The sequence below is a fragment of the Pan paniscus genome, chromosome X, assembly GCF_029289425.2.
Source record: "Pan paniscus chromosome X, NHGRI_mPanPan1-v2.0_pri, whole genome shotgun sequence".
NCBI classification, from domain to species: Eukaryota; Metazoa; Chordata; class Mammalia; order Primates; family Hominidae; genus Pan; species Pan paniscus.
The window spans coordinates 48627315-48654168 of record NC_073272.2 but is presented as its reverse complement, the minus strand read 5'-3'; the positions used below and the strand labels follow the sequence as shown (position 1 = coordinate 48654168).

Here is a 26854-nt window from a genome sequence, read left to right as displayed (position 1 = left end):
GTAAAATTGAGGAGTTAGACAGTCTTTTGCAGTCCTAAAATTCTGTGATCTTTAAAAGTGGGGTGGACATTCTTAGGAGTGGCATGTTTAGGGGATGGGGGAGGGTTACAAGTGCCAGGATAAGGAGTCTGGACTTCTATTTGTAGGAAGTGTAAACTCACCAAGGTTACTGACCATGGGTGTAACCTCATGAGGCCATGGAGATTTGAAGGAAGAGGAGAGACCTCAGACAGGCAGCAATGAGATCCCCCTGGGGCAGGGGCCTAGGGGCAAGCTGAACAAGGCAATCCCAATGGTCTGGGCATAAAGTGACACAATGAAGACCTGGGTTTAGCCCCATGGGGTAAAGTTAGTCAGCAAGTCATCTTGGGGGTCATAAGAAGCATTGTTTCTAGAGGAAATACTGAAGAACAACCAGGCCAAATCTTTATTTTCACCCTTAAATGCAAGCTGCTACCCAGATATGGGTGCTGGAGATCATCACTGAGCTTCAGAAAGGCTGACCGTAGGGAGATGACGGTCTCCACTCTCACTAACCTGATGCACACAGACGTTACACTTATCACAGAACACCATATCATTCCCTTCTTCACTGTCTGGAGACCGGCACACATCACAGATCACATCTTCATCATACTCTATGCCTAGCCCTTCCTCTGTCTCAATAGCATGGTTCATATTTTCATGGCAATGGCGTTCCAGGACTTCTACTGTCTTTTCCATAAGATTCTCATCAACTGGCCCACAACCTGCACAGAAATACAAACAATCAATCAACCCATCAGTCAGCTGTCATTCCCAAAACACCTACTGTGAGCCCAGTGCAGGAGTGGGTAGGATTCTAAAGGATAAAAACATCTCTTTCCTGCTCTAAAACAACCAGATTTCAAAAAATCTTTTGCTAGTGCTACTCTAACATTTACCTATAATCATGTATTAGTGTTTGACACATGAAAGGAGATGTATATTTCACCATGTTCCTTAGAAGATATATTACTGACCCTTTCGATTTCTTGTCCAAATCCTTGCCAGTCTCCTCTTAAATCTCTATATTTTCTCTTATTCTCACTGTAGGAGGACTTTCACCAAGCTTTATAATTCTGGACACGATAATTTGTAGCATAGTAATTAAAATCACATAACTATTTGGATATAATAATTCATTCTTAGCAAGTTAGCTTCAATGAGCATATCTAATGATTATACAAGGAAATTTTCATATGAAAATGTATGAAGCCCATAAAAGAAAATTCTAGGTCCCATGTGTAGGTGATTACACATATAAAATATTTTGTTTTTCAAATATGACTTTTAAAAAATCTAATAATATTTTTCAATGGCAAACTATAACAACATATAAACCTGTTAATATTCACAAAGGTCTAACTTCAATTCTGGAATTACCTTCTTTGCTTCCTGATTCCTTTTCCCAGCTATAACTTTATTTTATCTTAGCCTTCCACACTTATTAATCAAATTTTGTGACAGCACTTATGTATTTATTCTAACAACTTGTAAACTCAGGAATAATCCTCAAGATGATCCAAAACAAATGTACCCAAGTATTCCACTTCATTTGTAATATAAGATGTCCTAAGAAACTTTAGAATTCCACATAAACTACCATTTTAAGGTGTGGCTACTTATGAAACCAAAAACTGCCCAGGCTTTATGTTTCATTTTTCCAGCCAAGACAAGTTACACATTTTTTTTTTTGGAGTAAAGGAATATAGTGTCTGGTTACAAGAAAACTTGGATTAAAATTCCAACCTTACCTCATATTAGCTATGTAAACTTTGACACGTTATTTATCCTCTTTAGGGCTTAGTGTTCTTATCTAAGTATAATAATAAGAAACCCAGTGATTTGTTGTGAAGCTGAGATGAAGTAATATTGGTACGTTGCTTAGTATGGTGCTTAATATGTAGTCAGCACTCAACTTAAAAAGTTCTTAATTCATAATATGCTTAATATTGTTTTTAAAAAGTTTACTTTAGGCCGGGCGCGGTGGCTCACGCCTGTAATCCCAGCACTTTGGGAGGCCGAGACGGGCGGATCACGAGGTCAGGAGATCGAGACCATCTTGGCTAACACGGTGAAACCCCGTTTCTACTAAAAATACAAAAAATTAGCCGGGCGTGTTGGCGGGCGCCTGTAGTCCCAGCTACTTGGGAGGCTGAGGCAGGAGAATGGCGTGAACCCGGGAGGCGAAGCTTGCAGTGAGCCGAGATCGCGCCACTGCACTCCAACCTGGGAGACAGAGCAAGACTCCGTCTCAAAAAAAAAAAAAAAAAAAAAAAAAAAAGTTTACTTTAAGCTCTTAGACACCTCACTGCAATATCATTCACCCTAAAGAAAAGCTTGAGATACTGCAATCCTCTTTTAAAATTCTTACAAGCCTAAATGCAATGTGGTATACTTGATGGGATCCTGGAACAGAAAAAGGTTGTAAATGGAAAAAAAACCCTTGAAATCCCAATAAAGTCTGAAGTTAACAGTAATGTACCAGTATTGGTTTTGTAGTTTTGACATATGTACCATGGTAAAGTAAGATGTTAACATTAGGGGAACTGAAACTGTGAGGTGTATATGAGAACTCCCTGTACTAACTGCAACTTTTCTGTAAATCAAACTATTCCAAAATAAAAAGTTTATTTAAAAAACTCACCCAAGGAGAATTAATTACAAAATACCAAAGGAACCTCATAATAAGGTAGTTTCATGCCAAAGGCAGCCTTGCAATGATTGTGATAGCTATGGATATTATATGCATTATGAACACAAGCGCACATTGAGCCATGAATCCATTTGATTATGTCCTCATATTCTGATTTTACTTCTCTGTCAGTCTTTCATTCCCTTCTCTTTGTGGTTGCCACCCTAAATTTACCACTCCCCTCTCCTCTTAGGAGGCAGAGCAAGAAAAGACATAAAACAAAAAGCTTTAAAAATCAAGGAATAAGGATTGGTTACTGGCAGAGTAACTATCATTCCCATGCCAAACTGCTTTAATATAATTTTAGTTTTTTATTCATGTGCATTCAGATACTAGCCTCAAAAGAAAGAAAGGAAAAAGGGAGGGTGGGAAGAAAAGAAAAACCACTGATCCTTATACTAACAATGAACAAATGTGATTCAAACAAAAATGAAATAAAATGTGATTCAAACAAAAATAAGATCAAATGTATCCTTCACCATATCTTATACGGAGACTTAAAAACTACCCACAGATCTACAGGAAAACTTGGACGTGAACACTGCTTAGACTGAAAACAGATGAACAAGAACTGTGTGTAAGTATAAAATGAGTTATCTTTCAGCCTAGCATTTCTCAGTATTGTTGGTATGGTATTGTATGGCACACATTTACTTTAAAATTATTAATTATGTTTACTTCCATATGTAAACATAAATTTATTTGCTTGTTTTTGTTTCATTTTATCTTTTGAATATTGTATGACAACTCTAGAACTCCGTGGAAGTAGCTAAGAACTGCTTTGTGAATGTTTTGCTCTAGGCCTGCAACTTTTCTTCCAGGTAGCAAGTCCTGCATTAAGGGGTACTGTCACAGCAATCTGTCAGTTGCAGTGGTGCTGCTCAATACTGAAGTTGGAGATTCTCTCCAAGCCCCTGCCAGAGGGGCCTCTACCTCTGGCCCTGCTCACTGATCACACTGCTTTTCAGGCCAGGAACCTGCCTCAGAATTCTCAACCAGAAGTCCAATCAGCTATGGCCAATCAGCTATGGCCATTCTCAAACTTCCTGAATTGGGAAACAACTTCAAGAGACCTATATGCTATCCTTGATCTGTGCCATTAACTATGAATGAGGAAAGAAAAGGTCATATTTAAATATTATTGCTTTATTTCTATGTATGCATTTGAAGAAATATCTCACTGAAATAAGATAAAATCAATGAGAAAAATAAATGAAAAGGCCAGAAAAGAAAGGAGGCAACAAAAATAAAAACAAGTTAAAGGGTTCTGATAACTTAAAAAAAAAAAACATGAATTAAGTCACAACTTACTTGTGAGAAAAGAACTTACCCATTTCTGCAAGGTCTTCATTGAGTTCCTGAAGCCAGAAGATGTCCATGTCATCTAGGTCATAGCGGCAAACAGATGCTGCCAACTCCATGATGTTGATGTAGCCAGGCTCTGTGGTGTCTGGGCTGGAGCAGTGAATATACTTCCGGGGTCGGATAAACAGAACGTCCTTTACCTTCTCAGCTATAATCCTAGAAAAGCAACAGAAAGACAATGATAACAATAAACAAATGACAGATTTCAGGCACTGAATGGATGGCTAAATGCCCTCTGGGAGGTATGGCAGATTCCTTTCTAGAAAGCAAATGGTTTTACAAATTTAGTTTTGTCATGTGCTGTTAACTCGCTGACTGCTTACAATATTCTTTATTCACCCTCATGGATCCTGGTTCCCAACATTCTAATTTTTAAAAAAATTTTTAGAGATAAGCTCTTGCTCAACCACCCAGGCTGGAATGCAGTGGCAAGGTCATAGCTTACCATAGCCTTGAACTCCTGGGCTCCAGTGATCCTCCTGCCTCAGCTTCTCAAGTAGCTGAGACTACAGACACATGCCACCATGCCTGGCTAACGTTTAAAAAATTTTTTTTGGGGTAAGAGATGGGGTCTCACTATGTTGTCCAGGCTGGTCTTGAATTCCTGGCCTTAAGCAATCCTTCTAACTTGGCCTCCTAAAGTGTTGGGATTACTGGCGTGAGCCACCACGACTGGCCCATTCATTCTAATAAAATGTCGTCACATTAGTGTGTTCTTGGTACAATGGCCACCAAGTTTATTTAGAAGAGGAAACCAACCTGGGAGGGGGCGATATCTGCACAAAGGCACAGCCAGATCCCATACCAAAGATATATTTCAGCCAAATTAATAATTTTCTGTCACGGAGACAATACTGGATGGTGGTAAAGAAAACAAGCTTTAGTCTCACAGAGGCTTGTTTTTTTCTGTCACTCACTTACATGGTGATCTCAGGCTATTACTTTATTTGTTTGTTTGTTTATTCATTTATTTTGAGATGGAGTCTTGCTCTGTTGCCCAGGGTAGAGTGCAGTGGCATGGTCTCGGCTCACTGCAACCTCCGCCTCCCGGGTTCAAGTGATTCTCCTGCCTCAGCCTCCCAGTAGCTGGGATTACAGGCAAGTGCCACCACGCCCAGCTAATTTTTTGTATTTTTAGTAGAGAAGGGGTTTCACCATGTTGGCCAGGCTGGTCTCGAACTCCTGACTTCGTGATCCGCCCACCTTGGCCTCCCAAAGCACTGGGATTACAGGCGTGAGCCACTGTGCCTGGCCACTTACTTTACATAAGGTTCAGTTTTCTTAGCTAAAATGTAAGGATAACAATCATTAAATATGATAAAAATAATATCTAGCAAAGACATGGAATTAACCTAAATGCCCATCAATGATAGACTGGATAAAGAAAATGTGGTACATATTCACCATGGAATACTAGGCAGCCAAAAAAAAAATGAGATCATGTCCTTTGCAGGGACATGGATGGAGTTGGAAGCCATTATCCTCAGCAAACTAACGCAGGAACAGAAAACCAAAACCTGCATGTTCTCACTTATAAGTGGGAGCTGAATGATGAAAACACATGAACACATGGTAGGGGGAACAACACACACTGCTGCCTGTCAGTGAGGGGAGGGAGAGCATCAGGAAGAATAGCTAATGCATGCTAGGCTTAACAGCTTGGTGATGGGATGATTTGTGCAGCAAACGACCACGACACACGTTTATTTATGTAACAAACCTATACATCCTGCACATGTACCCCTGAACTTAAAAGTTGAAGGGAAAAAATACCAAATTTGTAGGACTATTATAACAATTATATAGAAAAAAACAGAAAGTGTCTGACTTAGTGTACAGTAAAAATAGATGCTCAATAACGTCATTGTTATTGTTTTTATATTCCTTATTATTTTCACTATTTATGCAAATGAGTTAAAGCCCAGAGGCCACGGAGCTATGCACACTCAATCCATTTCCCAACCATAAACAATAGCAACCATGAATCTAAGCCCAAGCAGACTGATATTTCCCCTCACCCTTCCTGACATCCAAGGGCTCAAGGCAAGGAAACCAGAGAAAAAAATAAATTTTTTTCATGCCAACAAGTTATTATTGGTGGTTTAAATACTGTATGAGGCCTCAGAAAATTTAACCAAGAGAAAAATCTGGATTATTATTCTGTGGCAATTTTAAAGAACAAGGTGGGCCATCTAAAAAAAGAAATAAACACACGTATGTCATCATAAAATAATGAAAATCATTTCTCCGGAAGGCTTCTAGAGCCAGTTTCTTTACTCTAGAGTCATCACATATACGGAAGGATTTACAAACACAAACATATTCCAATGAATAAACATAAAATATATACAGGCATAGTCCACCCTATAAATGTAGAGAATACTGCCTCCTAATAAGCATTCTTCCAAAAGCCTGATTCCAAATAATGAACCTGAATAAAGCTAATAACAACTACACACATTTGCACGTTTTAATTTTTCTACTATATGGAGTTTTTAAAGCCAAAGGGAACAAATATTTGAGGAAAAATGCAGAAACCTCAAATACTAATTGAAACTAAAATTTTGGGAATTACTGTTAGAGGCCTGCTTCCAACTGAAACATACCCAACTAAAAAGGGTAGGACAGACATATGAATTCTTTAGAGACTATGAGATTAAATATGTCATGTTTCTTTAGTGCATGGCCTAGAAGGGAGAATATCCAATTTTTTTGTCAAGAGTTATCTTTTTTTAAAAGGAAGACCGTTTTGCTAACTATTCATCTCAATCGCCTCAAATTCTACATGGAACAAGGTAGGCTATAAATGTTTTTCTATACCAATATGCTCATTAAGCTTCTGGAAGAAAACAGAGGAGAATATATTTATGACCTTGGGGCAGGCAAAGATATTTTAAATAAGACACAAAAGCCATTAACCATAAAGGAAGAGACTGAAAAATGAAACTAGAACTTCTGGTTATCAAAAGAGACAATTAAGAGAATAAAAAGGCAATCCATGGGACAGGAGAAGATATTTGCAATTGCACATAGACAACAAAGGACTTACATCTACAATATATAATAAACTCTTACAAATTAATTAGAAAAAGACAACCCAATTAAAAGCTGGGGAAAAAAACTTAAAGAGATACTTCACAAGTAAGGCTATCCAGATGGCAAATAAACTTTTAAAAGGTTCTCAACCTCATTAGTTATCACGGAAATGCAAACTGAAATTACAATCACTATTATCTACCAGAATAATTAAACTTAAAAAGACTGTCCAAAAATTGAAAATACTAAATGTTGGTAAGGAAATGGAGCAAATAGATTATCTCTCATGCTGCTGGTGGGAGTGTGAATTTGAACAACCACTTTGGCAGCAGATATTATAGCTGAACGTACACATACCCATGACCTAGCAAACCCACACTAGGTATATACTTAGCAAAAGTGTACACAGATGCATACCAAATGATAAATAAAAAGGCTCGTATCAGCATTTTTATGGTAGGTAAAAACTGGAAACAACCCAAATATGTATCAAGAGCAGAATAAAAAATGTGGCATATTCACACAATGCATGACACAGAAGTGAAAATTAATGAATTACTACATGCAACAGGATGGATGGATGGCAAAATCCTACTGATGAGCAAAACAATTCAGTCTCAAATGACTATACTGTAGGAGTCTATTCATAGGAAGCTCAAAAACTGGCAAAACTGATACCTTGGGTGAGGGAGGTCAGTTACTGGCAGGGAGAAGAAGGAGGGGTTCTTGGGTGTTGGTAATATTTTCTTTTTTTTTTTTTAGGTAGTTCTCAGTGGCATGACCAAAGCTCCTGCAGCCTCAACCTCCTGGGCTCAAGTGATCCTGCCACCTCAGCCTCCTAAGTAGCTGAAACTACAGGTACACAACACCACGATGGCTAGTTTTAAAATCTTTTGTAGAGATGGGGTCTCACTGTGTTGCCCAGGCTAGTCTTCAACTCCTGGGCTCAAGTGATACTCCCATCTTGGCCTTGCAAAGTGCTGGTATTACAGGCATGAGCCACCGTGCCCAGCCATGTTTTATTTCCCCATCTGGGTGGCAGATAAATGAGTGCATTTAATTTGTGAAAATTCATTGAGCTGTACAGCTTTGTGTACTTTTCTGTGTGGATATTATACTTCGATGCAAAATTTACAATAATGATAATGACAGCAATGTCATCTCACTCATCTTTCCTCGTGTATCTTGAACTAAAGGTCTGCATCTAAGGACCAAGACCATGACAATAAATTATATACTAAAACAGTAACACCAACTACAAGAAAATACATGGGTAAAAGATGAAGTTAATATAAACTCACAAGGAGAAATTATTGTACTTATAATGATAGAGGGGGAAGGGCTGTGAGAATTAGTGAAAAAAAATATGTTTGGGATTTTTAAAATGCAGCTTCAATATCTTCGAGTATATATAACATGGCTAAAGCTGGAGGAAATCCCAGGATTATCCTCCCTGGATGGGTGATTTTCTTTCTTGGCTATGTACTATGGATAAACACACTTTTTTTTTTTTTTTGAGACCAAGTCTCACTCTGTTGCCCAGGCTAGAGTGCAGTGGCATGATCACAGCTTACTGTAACCTCTGCCTACCAGGTTGAAATGATTCTCCTGCCTCAGCCTCCCAAGTAGCTGGGATTACAGGTGCATGCCACCATGCCAGGCTAATTTTTGTATTTTTAGCAGAGATGGGGTTTCACCATGTTGGCCAGGCTGGTCTCAAACTCCTGACCTCAGGTGATCCACCTGCCTCAGCCTCCCAAAGTGGTGGGATTACAGGCGTGAGCCACCGCGCCCGGCCTGATACACTCTTTAAATGGTCACTAGACCATTGACCAAATCAGCAAAAGCTCGCAAGCCTAGAAGCATGAGCAATTTTGTTAGGATGAGGTAACCTCAACTTTCAATTTGGATGCTTGCATGTAAATGAATGTTGTAATAACTTTCCAGATGACTAGCCTTTGGTGAAAGGACCCACAATCACATCTGCTCTCCAGGGGAGACCAGTGGCTGGAACACTACTACCTCTGGCCCTTGTGGATACTGCTGTGCCAACTAAGGAGGCAATAAAAAGGTAACTGCAGTCACTCTAACCTGATCTATGGCCTCCTCCAGTGTCTTATGTACAGAGACCCCTCAGTGTCTCTTCAGTTGATCTAAATATTTGGCAGGTACAGACTATGCTACATTTCCTAATAAGTGGATTAGAATCATTTGTGAACACTGCAGAAACTGCATAAAACCAAAACCTTGTAGGTTTTGTAAAGGTTTGAAATAAATGCCTTAAAAATGAACTAGATAGAGTTGGGTGTGGTGGTATGTTCCTATAGTCCCAGCTACTCAGGAGGCTGAGGCAGGAAGATCACTTGAGCCCAGGAATTTGAGGCTGTAGAGAGCTATGATTACACCACTGCACTCCAGCCTGGGTGACAGAGTGCGACCCTATCTCTAAACACACAAATAAAACTAACTAGATAGTAGTTACTGTAATAACAACTCTAGGAATCATTTCCCAAGATGACCCTTGTTCATCCTACCACTCTGGGATAATCACTTCTCTCCAAGTCTCCATGACTCAAAACAAAGAACAATGATAACCCCTGCGACAGATGGCATTTTCCAAATCCCACATTCTTCTGCAATGTGACTTTGTCATCTTCATCAAGTAGTGAAGTCTATCTCCCTTCCCCTTAAATAGGGGAGGGCTTGTGATGGTTTTTGATCAATAGAAGTGATGCCATGAGAACTGCAAGGCTGGGTCATAAAATGGAATGTAGCTCCCTCCTGGTTTGCAGGAACGCATGCACTTGGAGCCCTGTGCCTGACTCCCGTAAGAAATCTGACTATGCTGAGGTTGTTAGGCTATGAGGAAGCCAAACTAATGGAAAGGCCATGTGTAGTCTATGTTATCCAAGCCCAGGGATGGGCTGTTACACAGACACGCAGTGAATAAGCCTTCAGTTGATTCCAGTGCCCAGCTGTTGGGTCACTCTCAAACTTTGTCTTCCTTGATGAGGCCCTAGACACATCATGGAGCAGAGGGAAGCCATCTCCACTGTGCCCTATCTGATTTCCTGACCCACAGAATCAATGGGTATAACACAGCTGCTCTAAGCTGCTAAGTTTGGGGGCAAATTATCATCAGCAATAGTAACTGGAACAACTGCAAAAGGACTGTTTTAAATTTTAAATAAGATAAACGTGTATGAAAGTGCTCTGGGCCGGGCGCGGCGGCTCACACCTGTAATCCCAGCACTTTGGGAGGCCGAGGCGGGTGGATCACGAGGTCAGGAGATCGAGACCATCCTGGCTAACACAGTGAAACCCCGTCTCTACTAAAAAATACAAAAAAATTAGCTGGGCGTGGTGGCGGGTGCCTGTAGTCCCAGCTACTTGGGAGGCTGAGGCAGGAGAATGGCATGAACCCGGGAGGCGGAGCTTGCAGTGAGCCCAGATCGCGCCACTGCACTCCAGCCTGGGTGACAGAGCGAGACTCCATCTCAAAAAAAAAAAAAAGAAAGAAAGTGCTCTGTATATTGTGCTCCTTACTGAATTCTCATAATTGAAAGTAAAAGTGATAGAATGCTGCTGCCTAAAATGGGATGAAAAAGGAGGTATGGGAAGAAGGAGATGGGGTGAGGAGAGTAAGGGGAGATGTGAGGGGCCCAGATGACCAAATACAGCAGTGGAGTGGGAGGCAGGCATGTGTTTCCATTTATCATTAGGGGTTGTTCTTTTACTATATGAAATATGGATATATTTTGAAAGTAGAGTTAATGGGATATCCTGTTATATTGAATATGGGATATAAGACAATGAAGAATCAAAGATGACTAAGAATTTTGGCTTAAACTGAAAAGACAGAGTTACAGCTAGAAGGATAGATTTTTCTATTAGCTAAACCTAGAAAACTACAAATAGAACTGGTTTGGGAAGATCAGTAGTTCAGTTTGGGACATTTTTAGTCTGAGATGTCTACTGGACATCCAAGTGGAACTGTTGAATTGGCAGTTGTATATTTGAGTCTAGAGTTTAGTAAAGAAAGCACTAATCTCCATAGCCCAGTAAGTCCAGAGTTTACATTGCAAGGGGAAATAGGGACCTATCTATATCCAATCATTTCCTCTTTTAGTTTTATTAACGATGCAGAAGTATATATTAAGTGAAAAAAGCAAGTTATAGAATAATCCCATTTATATATACATATATGCATGTGTATAAGCATACACTACACAGTTAATTTTTTTGTATTCTGATTGTTTTTATTTGTATAATAGTTCATCCGTAATTTTAAAAACATACACACATGCACACACACACAGTAAAACTTCATTAATCATTGTGTATTATACAACTTATAATGTATGTTTGCTTTCAACAAAAAATGAAGCATTGTTTTCCTTCTATTGGAATCTTACTGCAATAGAAACTGATTAAAATATATAAATGAATACCCAAAAAGAAATATCTGAAGCTCACTGTTAATGACTCAAAATCCTTCAGTCTACCTAGAGACATGTAAATAGGGTTAACACCATCTTTATTTGTTGAACTCACTTTCGAAAAATTTCTTTTGGTCGTCAGTACTTACCTAAGCAGCTATAACTTACAGTGCAAGATGGCTCTGTAATCTCTGTACCCCTCCCCTCAATCACCACATATATACACTATACTGAACTAACAGGGAAACTGCAGAAAGGACAGTGAAACAGATGGGAAAACCTCATCTGAAAGCCAGAACAAAGATTCTGAAAGGATGTGCTCTATCTATTCTTATTTCTCCCTCATCCATTTTCAGTTACTATAGCACGAGTAGAGTAATTCTAGCACCCAAGGATCAAGTCAATTAATTTATATATATATCCAAAATTACTGCTCTAAGTCCATTAGGAAATAAGATGCTAAAGCATTTTGATAACCTTATAAATTAGTTAATAAATAAAAAGCAAGAGTGTACTTTAGTCTTATTAGTAAAGTTTCTCTAGCTGACTAATCTGTCTATAGGCAACAAAACAAGTAACTCAAGACAGGCATGGTAGCTTGTGCCTGTAGTTCCAGCTCATCACGAGGCTGAGGCGGGAGGATAGCTTGAGCCCAGGAGTTTGAATCTAGCCTGAGCAACATAGCAAGATCTGTCTCTTAAAAAAAAAAAAAAGACAAACATTAAAAATATTATGACTGTGGTAGATCAAAGACGGCCACAAATCCTTTGATATGCCTTTTATTGAGAAATGGGGCCTATTTTCCTTTCCTTCAATTTGGAAGCCCTCTGCAACTGCTCTAATAAAATATAGTGCAAGTAATACTGTGTCAGTTTCTGAGCCTAGGCTTTGAAATGAGCACCTTCCACTTCTTACCTCTTAAAACATTCACTCTTGGAGTCCTGAACTGTCTGTAAGAAGTCAGACTATCCTGCTGAGACACTAGGTGGAAAGATCCTAAGACTATATGGAAATCTGTGCAGTGTAGACCATAGCATCAACTACAGGGTTACAGTGGTGAATAAAACCAATAAGGTTCCTGTGCTCTCATAGCTTTGACTTTGTAATGCCACTATCAAAGAGCAGCAGAGAAGTACGAGGTGTTCACCAAACCCTATTTCCATTTCCACCTGCACACATAGCAAGACTGCGTTCTCCAGCCCCCTTTGCTGTTAGGTGGGCCATAGGAGTGAGTTCTGGCTAATGATATGTAGGTAGGTAAGTCACTTCAAAGCCTACCCCCGCTGCCCCCACCAGAAAAAAACCCCAACTGTATAACCCTCCACTCTTTTCATGCTCACTGGATTGAGAAGTTAGAGAGTAGAAAAGAGAATGGGTAGTAAATAAAAGCGCCATTCATAAAAAGAGCTTGTGTCCCTAAATAACTGTGTGGGGCAGAGGGGATCCACATTCAAACCCACATTGGATGGAGACATGTGCGAAAAATAAAGACTTCATTGTATTAAGATGCTGAGACTGGTCGGGTGCAGTGGCTCACGTCTGTAGTCCCAGCTACTCAGGAGGCTGAGATAGGAGGATCTCTTGAGCCCGGGAGGTCGAGGCTGCAGTGAGCTATGATCATGCCACTGCACTCCAGCCTGAGTGACAGAGATCCTGTCTCAAAAAAAAAAAAAAAAAGATGCTGAGACTTTTGAGGATGTTTGCTATAACAAATGGCGTATCCCAATACATAATAATTATTTCCAAATATTTTCAAGTACATTTTAACTTAATTTACTATTGTATTACATTAGATTAATTCCTTTTTTTTTTTTTTGAGACAGTCTTGCTCTGTCACTCAGGGTGGAGTGCAGTGGCACAATCTTGGCTCACTGCAACCTCTGTTTCCCAGGTTCAAGCGATTCTCATGCCTCAGCCTCCCGAGTAGCTGGGATTACAGGCATAAGCCACCACACCCAGCTAATTTTTTTGTATTTTTGGTAGAGATGGGGTTTTACCATGTTGGCCAGGCTGGTCTCGAACTCCTGATCTCAAGCGATCCACCCACCTTGGCCTCCCAAAGTGCTGGGATTACAGGCGTGAGCCACCACACCCGGCCAGATTCATTCTTAAATTTCTCTAACAGATTTACATTTTGTAATATTTTCTCCATAGAAGTGAGATTTCCATCAGCAGAAACTAACCAACTGGGTTTTAATTTTACCAAAACTAATATGAAGTAGCAAGCCCAAAATAATATATTCATAATTTTTTGTTTTTACATTCTGATACTTTCCATATGTTATTGTGAATTGCTATAACATTCTTTATTAAAAACCTTCAGCGCAGAATTAAGGAATGTCATCATGCTTTCAATGCACTCTGACTTACAATTTTTAAAATTTGGAAGGTGGAGATAATTTTTACAATTCAACAATTATTAACATAGTAATACATAATCACTGAAGATAAGAGTTTTAAATCTAAAAATAATTATTGCAAGGGTTTGTTATAGAACACTTACATTTATTTAAACTTGGCAATTACATTGGAAGAGAACATTTTTATTTATGGTTTTTGAGAATAAAGCTATTTTTAATTTCAAAAACTGTTTAAAATACACAAAAGGAAAACTAACACAAAAGTTATAAAATTAACCAATAAAAATTAACATAATGCTGTTTTGTCGTGTAGGGTGGGAAAACAGTAACATATAAGAGGTCTTCAAAAAGTTCATGGAAAATAAAAAACTATATGTAGATTTCAAAAATTTACACAAAAATAAATTCATACTAACTTTTACAGGCACTAAGAAGGATAAGACATCAGTTTGAAAAGGGCCCCTATTAGAGCAATAGGAATTTGGCTAAAACTGAAGCAAGAACAAACATCAAATTTATGGTGAAATCTGGGTAGAAGAAAGGAGAAATCGCTGTTTTACAAAAAGTTCATGGGGACAATGCCCCAAAGAAATCAGCAGTTTACAAATGGATAGCTTGTTTTAAGAAGGGAAGAGACAAAGTTGAAGATAAAGCCCACATTCACATCATTTTTACATCGCATCAATTTGCAAGGAAAAAATTCATCTTGTTCATGCCCTAATTAAAGAGGACTGATGATTAACAGCACAAACAACAGCCAACACCACAGACATCTCAACTGGTTCAGCATACAGTCACAGTTCTTCAGTCACAATTCTGACTGAAAAATTAAAGTTAAGCAAACCTTTCACTCAATGGGTGCTGAAACTGGTTACAGCCAGATCAGCTACAGACAAGTGCAGAGCTTTCAATGGAAATTTTAAACAAGTGGGATCAAGATCCTGAAGCATTTCTTTGAAGAATTATAACAGGAGATGAAACATGGCTTTACGAGTACAATCCTGAAGACAAAGCACATTCAAAACAATGGCTACCAAGAGGCAGCAGTGGCCCAGTCAAAGCAAAAGTGGGTCAGTCAAGAGTAAAGGTCATGGCAACAGTTTTTGGGGATGTTCAAGGCATTTTGCTTGTTGACTTTTTGGAGGGCCAAAGAATGATAACATCTGCTTATTATGAGTGTTTTGAGAGAGTTAGCCAAAGCTTTACAGAAAACTGCTCAAGAAAGCTTTACCAGAACGTCTTTTGCTATCACAACAATGCTCCAGTTCATTCTTCTCATCAAACAAGAGTAATTTTGTGAGAGTTTCAATGGGAAATCATTAAGCATCCACCTTACGGTCCTGTTTTGCCTCCTTCTGACTTCTTTTTGTGTCCTAATATTAAAAAATCTTTAAGGGTACCCATTTTCCATCCGTTAATAATGCAAAAAAGACTGCACTGACATGGTTAAATTCCCAGGACGCTCAGTTCTCTAGGGAAGAACTAAATGGCTGGTATCATTGCTTACAAAAGTGTCTTGACCTTGATGGAGCTTACGTTGAGAAATGAAGTTTATATTTTTAATTTTCATCACTTAATTCCATTATTCCATTAACTTTTAAAAAGTTCCCTTATATTTGGACAGAGTGAAGCATAAAGTACAGAAATTAGCATCTCAAACTAGATAAAAAAATTTTAAGTCACTTTGGTAGATTTGTGAAACAGGAGATTAAAAAAATAAAACTGGCTGGGTGCAGTGGCTCATGTTTGTAATCTCAGCACTTTGGGAAGCCAAGATGGGATAACTGCTTGAGGCCAGGAGTTTGAGACCAGCCTGGGCAACATAGCGAGATCCCATCTCTAAAAAAATAATAAAAAATAACTGGGTACAGTGGTATGTGCCTGTAGTCCCAACTAATTGGGGAGGCTAAGGCAGGAGGATTGCTTGAGCCCAGGAGTTCAAGATTACAGTGAGCTATGATTGTGCCACTGCATTCCAGGCTGGGCAACAGAGAACGAGACGCTGTCTCTGAAAAAAGAACTAAGATTTCAAAATATAAAACTAGGATTTCTTGCTAATTCAATAACTATGCTTTCTTTCATAGCAGCCTGACTTATAAGGAATACATGGAACCAAGGTACGTGGGTTTGGGGTACAGTGTTCATCATTTTCAAAAAGGAAGCTACCCAACAAATGGTGTTGTGACAACTAGATATCCACACATAAAAAAAAATGAACTTGGACCCCTAATACCTCAAGCCAGATACAAAAATGAATTCAAATGGATCAAACACCTAAACGTAATAGCCAAACTATAAAATTCTTAGAAGAAAATATAGGTATAAAACTTCTTGACCTTGGCTTAGGCAATATTTGATATTTCTTGGATATAACATCAAAAGGACAAGCAACAACAACAACAACAAAAAAAACAGATAAACTGGACTTCATCACAATTAAAAACTTTTTTTTTTTGAGGCAGGGTCTCACTCTGTCACCCAGGCTGGAGTGCAGTGGTGTGATCATAGGTCACTGCAGCCTTAAACTCCTGGGCTCAAGCAATCCTTCCACGTAAGTCTCTTGAACAGCTGGGACTATAGGTATGCGCCACCATGGCTAGCTAATTTTTTATTTTTTGTAGAGATGAGGACTTGCTATGTTGCCTAGTATGGCCTTGAGATCCTGGTTTCAAGCCATCCTCCCACCTCAGCCTCCCAAAGTGTTGGGATTACAGGTGTGAGTCACTGCACCTGGCCCAAAATTAAAAACGTTGTTCCTCAAAGGACACCATGAGGAAAGTAAAAAGAGAATCAATAGAATGGGAGAAAATATTTGCAAATCATATTTCTGATAAGAGACTTGTATCCAGAATATGTAAAGAACTCTTATGACTCAATAAAAAGACTGCCCGTTTAAAAAAATTGAGTTAAGGATCTGAATAATTTCTCCAAAGACAACATAGGAGGTGTGCATGGATGCAGTATTAAAAAATGGGACATTCTAGAACACTGATGGTCAGGGAACTTTGCTGCCCTATTCATTAAAGGGTCAGATTTTCAGCAGCCAAGGACATACATACTCAAATAAATGTGATGGGACTTAAGACGACTCATTCTGGCTGTGTGAACAGCAGCATTTCATAGAAGACAAAGATAAAATCTTGTGTTTTCTGACCTCATAAAGGCTTTTTTGTGTGATAAAGTAGAAAAGGTCTCTTCAAAAGATATATAAATGGCTAAGAAGGACATCGAGAAAAGCTGTTCAACATCATTAGCCATTAGACAAATGCAAATCATAATCACAGTGAAATACACTTCATACCCACTAGAAAGGCTATAACAAAAAGACAGACAATAACAAGTATTGGTGAGGATGTGGAGAAAATGTAACCTTCACACATTACTGACAGGAATGTAAAATGTTGCAGATGCTATAAAAAATAGTTTGACAATTCCTCAAAATGTTAAAGATAGAGTTACCATATGACTCAATAATTCTATTCCTAGGTATGTACCCAAGAGAAATGAAAACATATGTGCACTCAAAAACCTGTATGAATTTTCTTCTAGAAGACCTGATTAAAATAAAAAAAAAACTGTATGAGGATGTTTATAGCACCATTATTCATAACAGCCCATATGTGGAAACAACCCAAATATCCATCAACTGCTGAACAGATTAACAAAATGTGGTGTATCCATATAACAGAATATTATTTGGTCATAAAAGTAATGAATACTGATACATATAACACGGATGAACTTCCAAAACATTATGCTAAATGAAAAAAGTCAGACTCAAAATGCCATACATTGTATGATTCCATTTATATGAAATGTCCAGAGCGGGCAGTTCCATAAGAACAGAAAGCAGACTAGTGGTTGTTGTGAACTCAACAGGCCCTTCTCAAATTCATGTTGAAGACCTAACCCATGATGTGACTTTATTTGGAGACAGGGCCTATAAGTAGGTAATAAAGGTTATGAGAGGTCATAAGGATGGGGCCTTTGTCTGATAGGGCTGGTGTCCTTAGAAGGAGACACCCCAGAGCTCCACCCCCACAAACTGTGCACGTACAGAAGAAAGGCCATGTGAGGACACAGTGAGAAGGTGGCTGTTTACACACTAGGAAGAGAGGCCTCACCAGACGTCAACCCTGATGACACCTTGATCTTGGATTTCTAGACTCTAGAACTATGAAAAAATAAATTTTTTTTTTTTGAGAGGGAGAGAGAGAGAAAGAGAAACGTCTGAAAACGTCCAAATTTTTGTTCTTTAAGCCACCCAGTCTGTGGTATTTTGTTATGGCAGCCCTAGCAGACTAATACAGTGGTTGCCAGGGGCTGGGGGAAGCGGAGAATGACTAGTAACTGCTAACAGATGTGGGGTTTCTTTCTAGGGTGATAAAAACGTTTTGGAATTACACAGGAATGATGATTGTATAACTCTGTGAATATACTAAAAACCACCATATAATTTAAAAGGGTGAATTTTATGGTATGTGAATTCTATCTTGATTTAAAAATTTACATGGCCGGGCGCGGTGGCTCACACCTGTAATCCCAGCCAAGCCAGGCGGATCACCTGAGGTCGGGAGTTCGAGACCAGCCTGACCAACATGGAGAAACCCTGTCTCTACTAAAACTACAAAATTAGCCGGTTGTGGTGGCACATGCCTGTAATCTCAGCTACTCGGGAGGCTGAGGCAGGAGAATCGGTTGAACTGGGGAGACGGAGGTTGTGGTGAGCCTAGATCGCACCATTGCACTCCAGCCTGGGCAACAAGAGCGAAACTCCGTCTCAAAATAAATAAATAAAAATAAAAATTTCTAATAGGTGAATTATCCCACTTAAAAAAATCTAAGAAAAGCAAGCTGCACATTTATGAAAACCACAGAGGTCATGTGACAAACTTAAAACTTGATCTGACTGAGGAACTTAGTAAAATTTCCCTACCTCCCATTCCCCTATTTTGATTTAAAACATCACTTATTAGTTGTAATGTTATGTCTACTTACATTAAACTCTTTCAATCAAGCACTTGAGAAAGTGAAAAAATCTTTTTTTTTTTTTTTTGAGATGCCCGGCCAAAAAAATCTTTTTATTTTAGTATAAGAAAGGCAAGTGGGCCAGGCATAGTGGTTCACACCTGTAATCCCTGTACTTTGGGAGGCCGAGGTGGGAGAATTGCTTGAGCCTGGGAGTTCGAGACCAGCCTGGGCAACACAAGGAGATCCCATCTCTACAAAAGATACAAAAATTAGCCAGGTACGGTGGTGTGCGCCTGTAGTCCTAGCTACTTGGAAGGCTGAGGTGAGAGGATCCCTTGAACCTGGGAGGTCGAGGCTGCAGTGAGCTGTGATCGTGCCACCACGCTCCAGCCTGGGCAAGAGAGTAAGATCCTGTCTCAAAAATGAAAAGAAAAAAAAAAAAAAGAAAGGAATGCAAATGGTGAAAATGGAAGGTTTAGTTTCCTCCTGTTCTCATCTTTGTTTTTCTGACTTATATTTTGGCCCTTCTCAAATTTTCTTAATTAACATCCACCATTTTCCTCTTTGTTTTCTTTTCCTATTCTCCTTACAACACATATTTACTGAAAACCTTTTTATGTGAACAGTAGGGGTTCTGCCCTTAGGTAGTTTACAGTCACATCTTGTCTTTCTCCTTTTCTAACCACCCATGATTGTGTCTTCATGTAGCCACTATCACATTTCTTTTTGAGACAGGGTCTTGCTCTGTTACCTAGGCTGGAGTGTAGTGGTACTCTCTGCAGCCTGCAGTGGCTCACTGCAGCCTCAACCTCCTAGGCTCAAGCGATCCTTCCAACTCGGCCTCCCGAGCAGCTCGACTACAGGCGCATGCCACCATGCCCAGCTAATTTTTTTACTTTTTGTAGAGACGAGGTCTCACTATGTTGCCCAAGCTGGTCTTGAACTCCTGGGCTCAAGTAATCCTCCCGCCTTGGCTTCCCAAAGTGCTGGGATTACAGGTGTGAGCCACTACACTCGACCCCACTATCACATTTTCTTACCCATCTATACATATACACACCTCTACTTGTGATGATTGTTCATATACTTATAATGTATCTATGTGTATATATGAATATAAAAGTATTATATTCATCATATACATGATTTGGGTATACAATAAACTGTATATATTTTAAATGTATAAAGTTTTGACACACACATCTACATACATTTGTACAACTAGCATCACAACCAAGATAATGTGTCCATCACCCCCAAAAGTTTCCTTGTATCCTCCTGCTTCCCTGTCTCCTCCCAGAAAACCAATGATCTGCTTTCTGTCACTAAAGATTACAGATAGTCCTTGCTTTGCATGGTGGTATGATACTGTAAAAATGACTGTGCAAGCTAAAACTGTGAAAAGCAATCTTAATAAACAATGGGGAAAACTGTCATTAATGACCTTTAAAAATTTTGTCAAAACATTAAAAAGCTATCTTCCCATTGACTATAAACATATAGTGAAATAAAAAATAATAAAACCAATATGTATTTAATATACTATAATTTGAAACACTAGAAACATTGAGAATTACACTTTTATTTATTTGTAAAAACTTATCAAGATTACAATGCTTAACTCCTTTTCATTGTATAACTTACAACATGGAGCAAGCACCTTTTCTACCCCTTGGCAAATTGTCATATTCCCTTCTAAGTGTGGATTAGTTTTCAACATTTTGTTCTTTGTACCTTCAATGTTGTAAAATACTTCCAAGAATCCCTTTAATGTGCACTTTTTCACTAGTATCACTTCCTCTGGGACATCTTCATTCTTTTCACCATAACCATTTTCTTCATTTATGTTGATAAGTTTGCCTTCACTAAGTTCTTTTTGGCTGTAAACCTAGAGCTTCTAAAACAGCAGCATATCCCCATATTCCCATGGTTAGCTATTTCTTTTATAACTCTATTCATCTTTGATTCAAATTTCTCTTCTACTGTTATCACTTGTTATTTCTTTCAATGTTTGGTAGAATTCTCAGTGAAACCATCTGGGCCTGGAGGTATTTTTAGGGGAAGTTTTTAATTACAAATTCAATGTTACTAATAGCTTTGGGGCTATTCAAATGATCTATTTCACATGGATTGAGTTTGGTAGTTTGTTCAGGGAACCTCCAAGGAAGGTAGGAAAAATAAAACAGAGAAATGAAAAACAGAGAACACACACACACACACACACACACACACACAATAAAAGGACACGCTGAAGTCCTAACATATTAATAATTGCATCAAATATAAGTGATCTAAACCAATTAAAAGACAGATTGATACAGCAGATTTAAAAATATGATCCAAATATATGCTGTCTAAATAAAACATACTTAAAATATAAGGATATAAGTAGGTTGAAAGTAAAATAATGGAGAAAGACATATGATGCAAACATCACTCAAAAGAAAGCAAAAGTGACTATATTAACATCAGATAAAGTAGACTGCATAGTGAAGAAAATTACCAGAGATGAAGAGGAATATTATATAATGATAAAAGTGTCATCAAGAAGACATAGCAATCACAAATGTGTGTGCACCAAACAACAGTGCTCCAAAACGTGAAGCAAAAATGAACTGAACTCAAAGTGGAAATGGACAAATCCATGATTATAGCTATAGACCTCAACCTCTCTCAATAATTGATAGAACCAACAAACAGAAAATCAACAAGGGTACAGAAGAACTCAACACTACCACCAACTAACAGAGTTGAACGAATTGACATTTATGGAATACTCTACCCAACAAGAGCAGCATACACTTATTTTTAAGCACCCATGGAACATGTACCATGACAGACCATATCCTGGGCCATAAAATAAACCTCAACAAATTTAAATAACTGGAATTATATAGAGTGTGTTTTCTGATCACAGTGGAATCAAAACTAGAAACTGGCCACGCACAGTGGCTCACACCCATAATCCCAGCACTTTGGGAGGTCAAGGTGGGAGGATTGCTTGAGCCCAGGAGTTCGAGACCAGCCTGGACAATATAGTGAGATCTCATCTCTTAAAAGAAAAGAAAAAAAAAAAAGAAAACTAGAAATCAGCAACAGAAAGATAACAAGAAAACCTCCAAACACTTGGAAACCAAAAATCACACTTTGAAATAATCCATGGGTGAAAGAAGAAATTTCAAGAGAAGTTAAAAAAATATATACTTAAGAGAACGAAAATGAAATTCAACATATCAAAATTTATGAGACACGGTTAAAGCAGGTGCTGAGAGGAAAATTTATAGTACTACCTGCTTACATTAGATAAGAGAAAAAGCTTCAAATCAATAAATTAAGTTCTCAACACTAGAAACGAGAAAAAAGCAAAATAAACCCAAAGTAAGCAGAAGGATAAAAATAATAAAGACCAGGAATCAATGAGATTAAAAACAGAAAAGTAATGGGCTGGGCGCACTGGCTCACACTTGTAATCCCAGCACTTTGGGAGGCCGAGGTGGTCGGATTGCTTGAGCCCGGGAGTTCAAGACCAGCCTGGGCAACATGGCAAAACCCCTGTCTCTACAAAAAAAAAAAAAAAAAAAAAAAAAACTACAAAAATTAGCCTGGCGTGGTGGCATGCGCCTGTAGTCCCAGCTACTTAGGAGGCTGAGGCAGGAGGATCACTTGAGCCCAAAAGGTCCAGGCTGTAGTGAGCTGTGATCATGCCACTGTACTCCAGCGTGAGTGACAGAGTAAGACCCTGTCTCTAAAAACAAACAAAAATAAAAAGAGTGTTCTGTGAAATGATCAAGATAACTGACCAACCTATAGCAAGAAAAAAAGATAATACAAAAATTGCCAATAATAGGAATGAAAGAGGGATACTATTTTTTTTTAATTTGTTTCAAGTATGTTCACAATTGTTCACTGAAGCATTTTTATGTTGGCTGTTTTAAAATCTTCGTTAAACTATTCTAATATCTGGCATCTTGATGTCGGCATCTGTCTTTGGTCAAGTTGAGACCTTCCTGATTCTTGATGAGTAATTTTTTACTAAAACCTAGACATTTGGGGCATTATGAGACTCTGGATCTTATGCAAACCTTCGATTTTGGCTGGCTTCCTATGACACTATCTGGCTGGAGATCAGGGTTGGGGGCATTGCCTTGTTACCACCAGGTGGTTGTATAAGACCTAGTTCACCATTTGGCCTGTGTCAACATCCCTGTTACTGTTGGGTGGGGCTGAGAGTTTCGGCCTCCCACTAGGCTTCCATGGATACCTCCATCACTGGGATTGGTGAGAATGCCTTGCTATTGTTTCCTGCATGGCCTCCACTGACACTGCTGAACAGAGGTGAAAATCCTGACTGTCCACTCAGTCTCCTCTAACACAACCCCAAATGGGGTACATCATTGCTGTCTAGGCTCCCTACTCCATCTTTGCTGGAGAAGGTTGGGGTGGCCCAAAGTATTTTTCTGTGGTGTTTGACTGGAGAAGAGTTTTCTGTCTAAAAGTTTTCCATGTTGGCCAGGCACAGTGATTGACACCTGTAATCCCAGCCCTTTGGGAGGCCGAAGTGGGTGGATCACTTGAGGTCAAGAGTTTGAGACCAGCCTGGCCAACGTGGTGAAACCCCACCTCTACTAAAAATACAAAAATTAGCTGGGTGTGATGGTGTGCACCTGCAATCCCAGCTACTTGGGAGGCTGAGGCAGGAGAATCATTTTAACCAGTGAGGCGAAGGTTGCAGTAAGCAGAGATGGCGCCACTGCACTCCAGCCTGGGCGACAGAGATTCAGTCTCAAAAAAATAATAAAATAAAATTAAAAAAGGTTTCCTGTCTGATAGGCTGTCCCTTTCCTGGTCATCTGGCTAGAGAGGACAGGCTTTTCTTAGTTTTTGTTTTTTGTTTTTGCTGGTTTGTGCTTCTGGGTTGCTAGCTTCTCCAGCACCAACTCTGGGAACAAAAAGAAATCCCAGGGAACATAAAACTGGGTTGTTCGTCAGGTCTCAAGGACTCTAGCTGTTCTGCTTTCTTCTCCTGATCTTTCAAAGTCTTATGTTTGCATTATATAAAATGCTCAGGGTTTTTAATTGTACTTAGTGGGAGGCATAGGGAAAAGCATACCTACTCCATTTTTTTGGAAGTAGAAGTCTAGCCAAGATTGAATTTTAAAATGAAAGCAACACAGGGAATACTATGAGCCATTCTATACATGTAAATTCAACAACTTAGATGAAACAAACCAGTACCTTAAACTACAAACTAACCAAAGTCACTCAACATGAAATAGTTACAGGGCTATTCAAATTATCTATTAAAGGACTCAAATTTGCCATGTGCAGTGGCTCACGCCCGTAATCCCAACATTTTGGTAGGCTGAGGCGGGAGGATCACTTGAGCCCAGGAGTTTCAGACCAGACTGGCCAACATAGGAAGACTTCATCTCTACAAAAATTCTTAAAAAATTAGCCGCATATGGCGGCACAGGCCTGTGGTCCCAGCTCTTGGGAGGCTGAGGTGGGAAGATTGCTTGGGCTTAGGAGGTTGAGGCTGCAGTGAGCCGTGATTGTGCCATTTCACTGCAGCCTGGGTGACAGAGCAAGGCCTCAAACAAACAAACAAACAAAAAAAAGAACTCAAATTTATACTTAAGCAAATCCCCAAAGAGAAGCCTCCAGGTCTGGAGTGTTTCATTGGAGAATTCCATCAAACATTTTAATAAGAATTAACCCCAGTTCTATACCATTTCTTCCAAAAACTAGAAGAGGAAGGAATATTTCCCAACTAATTTTATAAGACCAGTACTACCCTGATACAATACAGATATAAATATCATGAGAGGCTCATGCCTGTAATCCCAGCACTTTGGGAGGCCAATGCTGGAGGGCTGCTTGAGGTCAGGAGCTTGAGACCAGCCTGGGCAACACGGTGAAACCCTGTCTCTACAAAAAATACAAAAATCAGCTGGGCGTGGTGATGAACACTTGTAATCCCAGCTACTCAGGAGGCTGAGGCAGGAGGATCACTTGAGCCTAGGAGGTGGAAGTTGTACTGAGCTTGAGGTGGTGCCACTGCACTCCAGCCTGGGCAACAGAGCGAGACCCTGTCTCTCACATTATTTTTATATATAAATAATTTATAAATTTATATATATAATAAATTTATATATAAAATATAAATATATAAAAATAAATTTATATATATAAATTTATAAATATATATAAATTTATAATTTTGGTGTATGTCACCAAAATTATATATAAAATATATCTAAATTATATATAATTAATTTATATATAAATTATATATAAATTACAAATTTAATTATAATTTGTAATTTATATATACATTAATTATATATAATATATACATTAATTATAATATAATTAATGTATATATATAAATTTATATCTATATAAATATATAAATTTATATATACATTAATTATATATAATTATTTATATATATATATAAGACTACAGGTCAATATTCCTCGGGAACATAAAAATAAGACATAAAAATACATAGACATAAAAATTTCCAACAAGATATTTGCAAGTCAAATCAAGCAGTATAAAAATATAATATAATCCCTGATCAACTTGGTGTTATGGACTGAATTGTGTCACCCCCAAAATTTAACCCCCAATGTGACTGTATTTGGAGACAAGGCCTACAGGAGGTAATTAAGCTTAAATAAGGTCATAAGGGAAAGGCCATGTGAGCACACAGTGAGAAGGCAGCAAGCAAGGAAGAGAGCCCTCACCAAAACTGAACTCTGCAAGACCTTGATCTAGGACTTTCAGACTCCAGAACTTTGAGAAATAAATTTCTGTTGTTTAAGCTATCCAGCCTGTGATATTTTGTTATGGCAGCCCAAGCTGACTAATACTCAGGTTTGCTCAAGCAATGCAAGGCTTGTTCAATATTAAAAAAAATCAATCAATGTAATCTATAACATTAACAGGCTGAAGAAGAAAAAAAATCACCTGATCATATCATTTGATAGGGATCATTTCAGTTGACAAAATTCAATACCCATTTATGAAAAAAACTACCACACATTAGGAGTAGAGGTGAACTTCCTCAACTTGACAAAGAATATCTATGAAAAACCCTATAGTTAATATCATACTTAATATATTGAAAGACTGAAAGCCTTCCGCCTAAGATTGGGAACAAGACAATGATGTCTGCTCTCTCCACTGCTATTTGACATACTACAAGACATTTTAGCTACTAGAATAAGGCAAGAAAAGAAATAAAAAGTAAACAGATTGGAAAGGAAAAATAAAACCATCTTTATTTGCAGGTAACATGATGGTCTACACAGAAAATCCTAAGGAACCTCTTTTTTTTTTTTTTTAAATAAAACTGCCAGAACTAAGTAATTCAGCAGGGTTATAGAAAACACAAGATCAACACACAAAAATTGGTTGTATTTGTATGTACTAGCAATGACCATGTGGAAACCTAAATTATAAATACAATACCATTAACAACTGCTCAAAAAATTTTAACACTTAAGCATAAATTTAGCAAAATGTGTACAGGACTTGTACAGATGTCAATTCTTCCCAAGTGATAAAGGTTTAATATAATCCTTATGAAAATCCAGCAAGATTTTTTGTACATATGGAAAGCTTATTATAAAATTTGAATGGAAAGACAAAGAAAGTGGAATAGCCACAGCAATTTTGAAAAAAGAATAAAGTGGGAAGAATCAACTTACCTGATTTTGAACTTTGATCTATGCCTCATATCTTACACAAAATTAATTCAAAATGGTTCACGCATTTAAATGTAAAACTATAAAACTCTTAAAAGAAAACATAGAAGAATATTTTTGAGACATAGAGCTAAGTGAAAAGTTCACAGCATGACATTAAAAGCATGATCCAGAAGAAAAAAAAATCAATAAATTGAACTTCATCAAAATCACAAACTTATACTTTGTGAACGACCCTGTTAACTGGACGAA

At 38.3% G+C, this 26854-nt stretch overlaps 1 protein-coding gene across 2 annotated transcripts in view; it reads right to left on the bottom strand.

The window, feature by feature from the left end:
* Window positions 1-26854, bottom strand: part of JADE3 (jade family PHD finger 3) — a 149223-nt gene that overhangs the window by 32628 nt on the left and 89741 nt on the right. For both annotated transcript variants that reach the window (XM_034950655.3, XM_034950654.4), the window contains exons 5-6: window positions 4047-4237; window positions 538-749 (exon numbers count right to left, since the gene is read on the bottom strand). In XM_034950655.3, the coding sequence (XP_034806546.1) occupies window positions 538-749; window positions 4047-4237 (403 nt within the window). The remainder of the gene's footprint in view (window positions 1-537; window positions 750-4046; window positions 4238-26854) is intronic.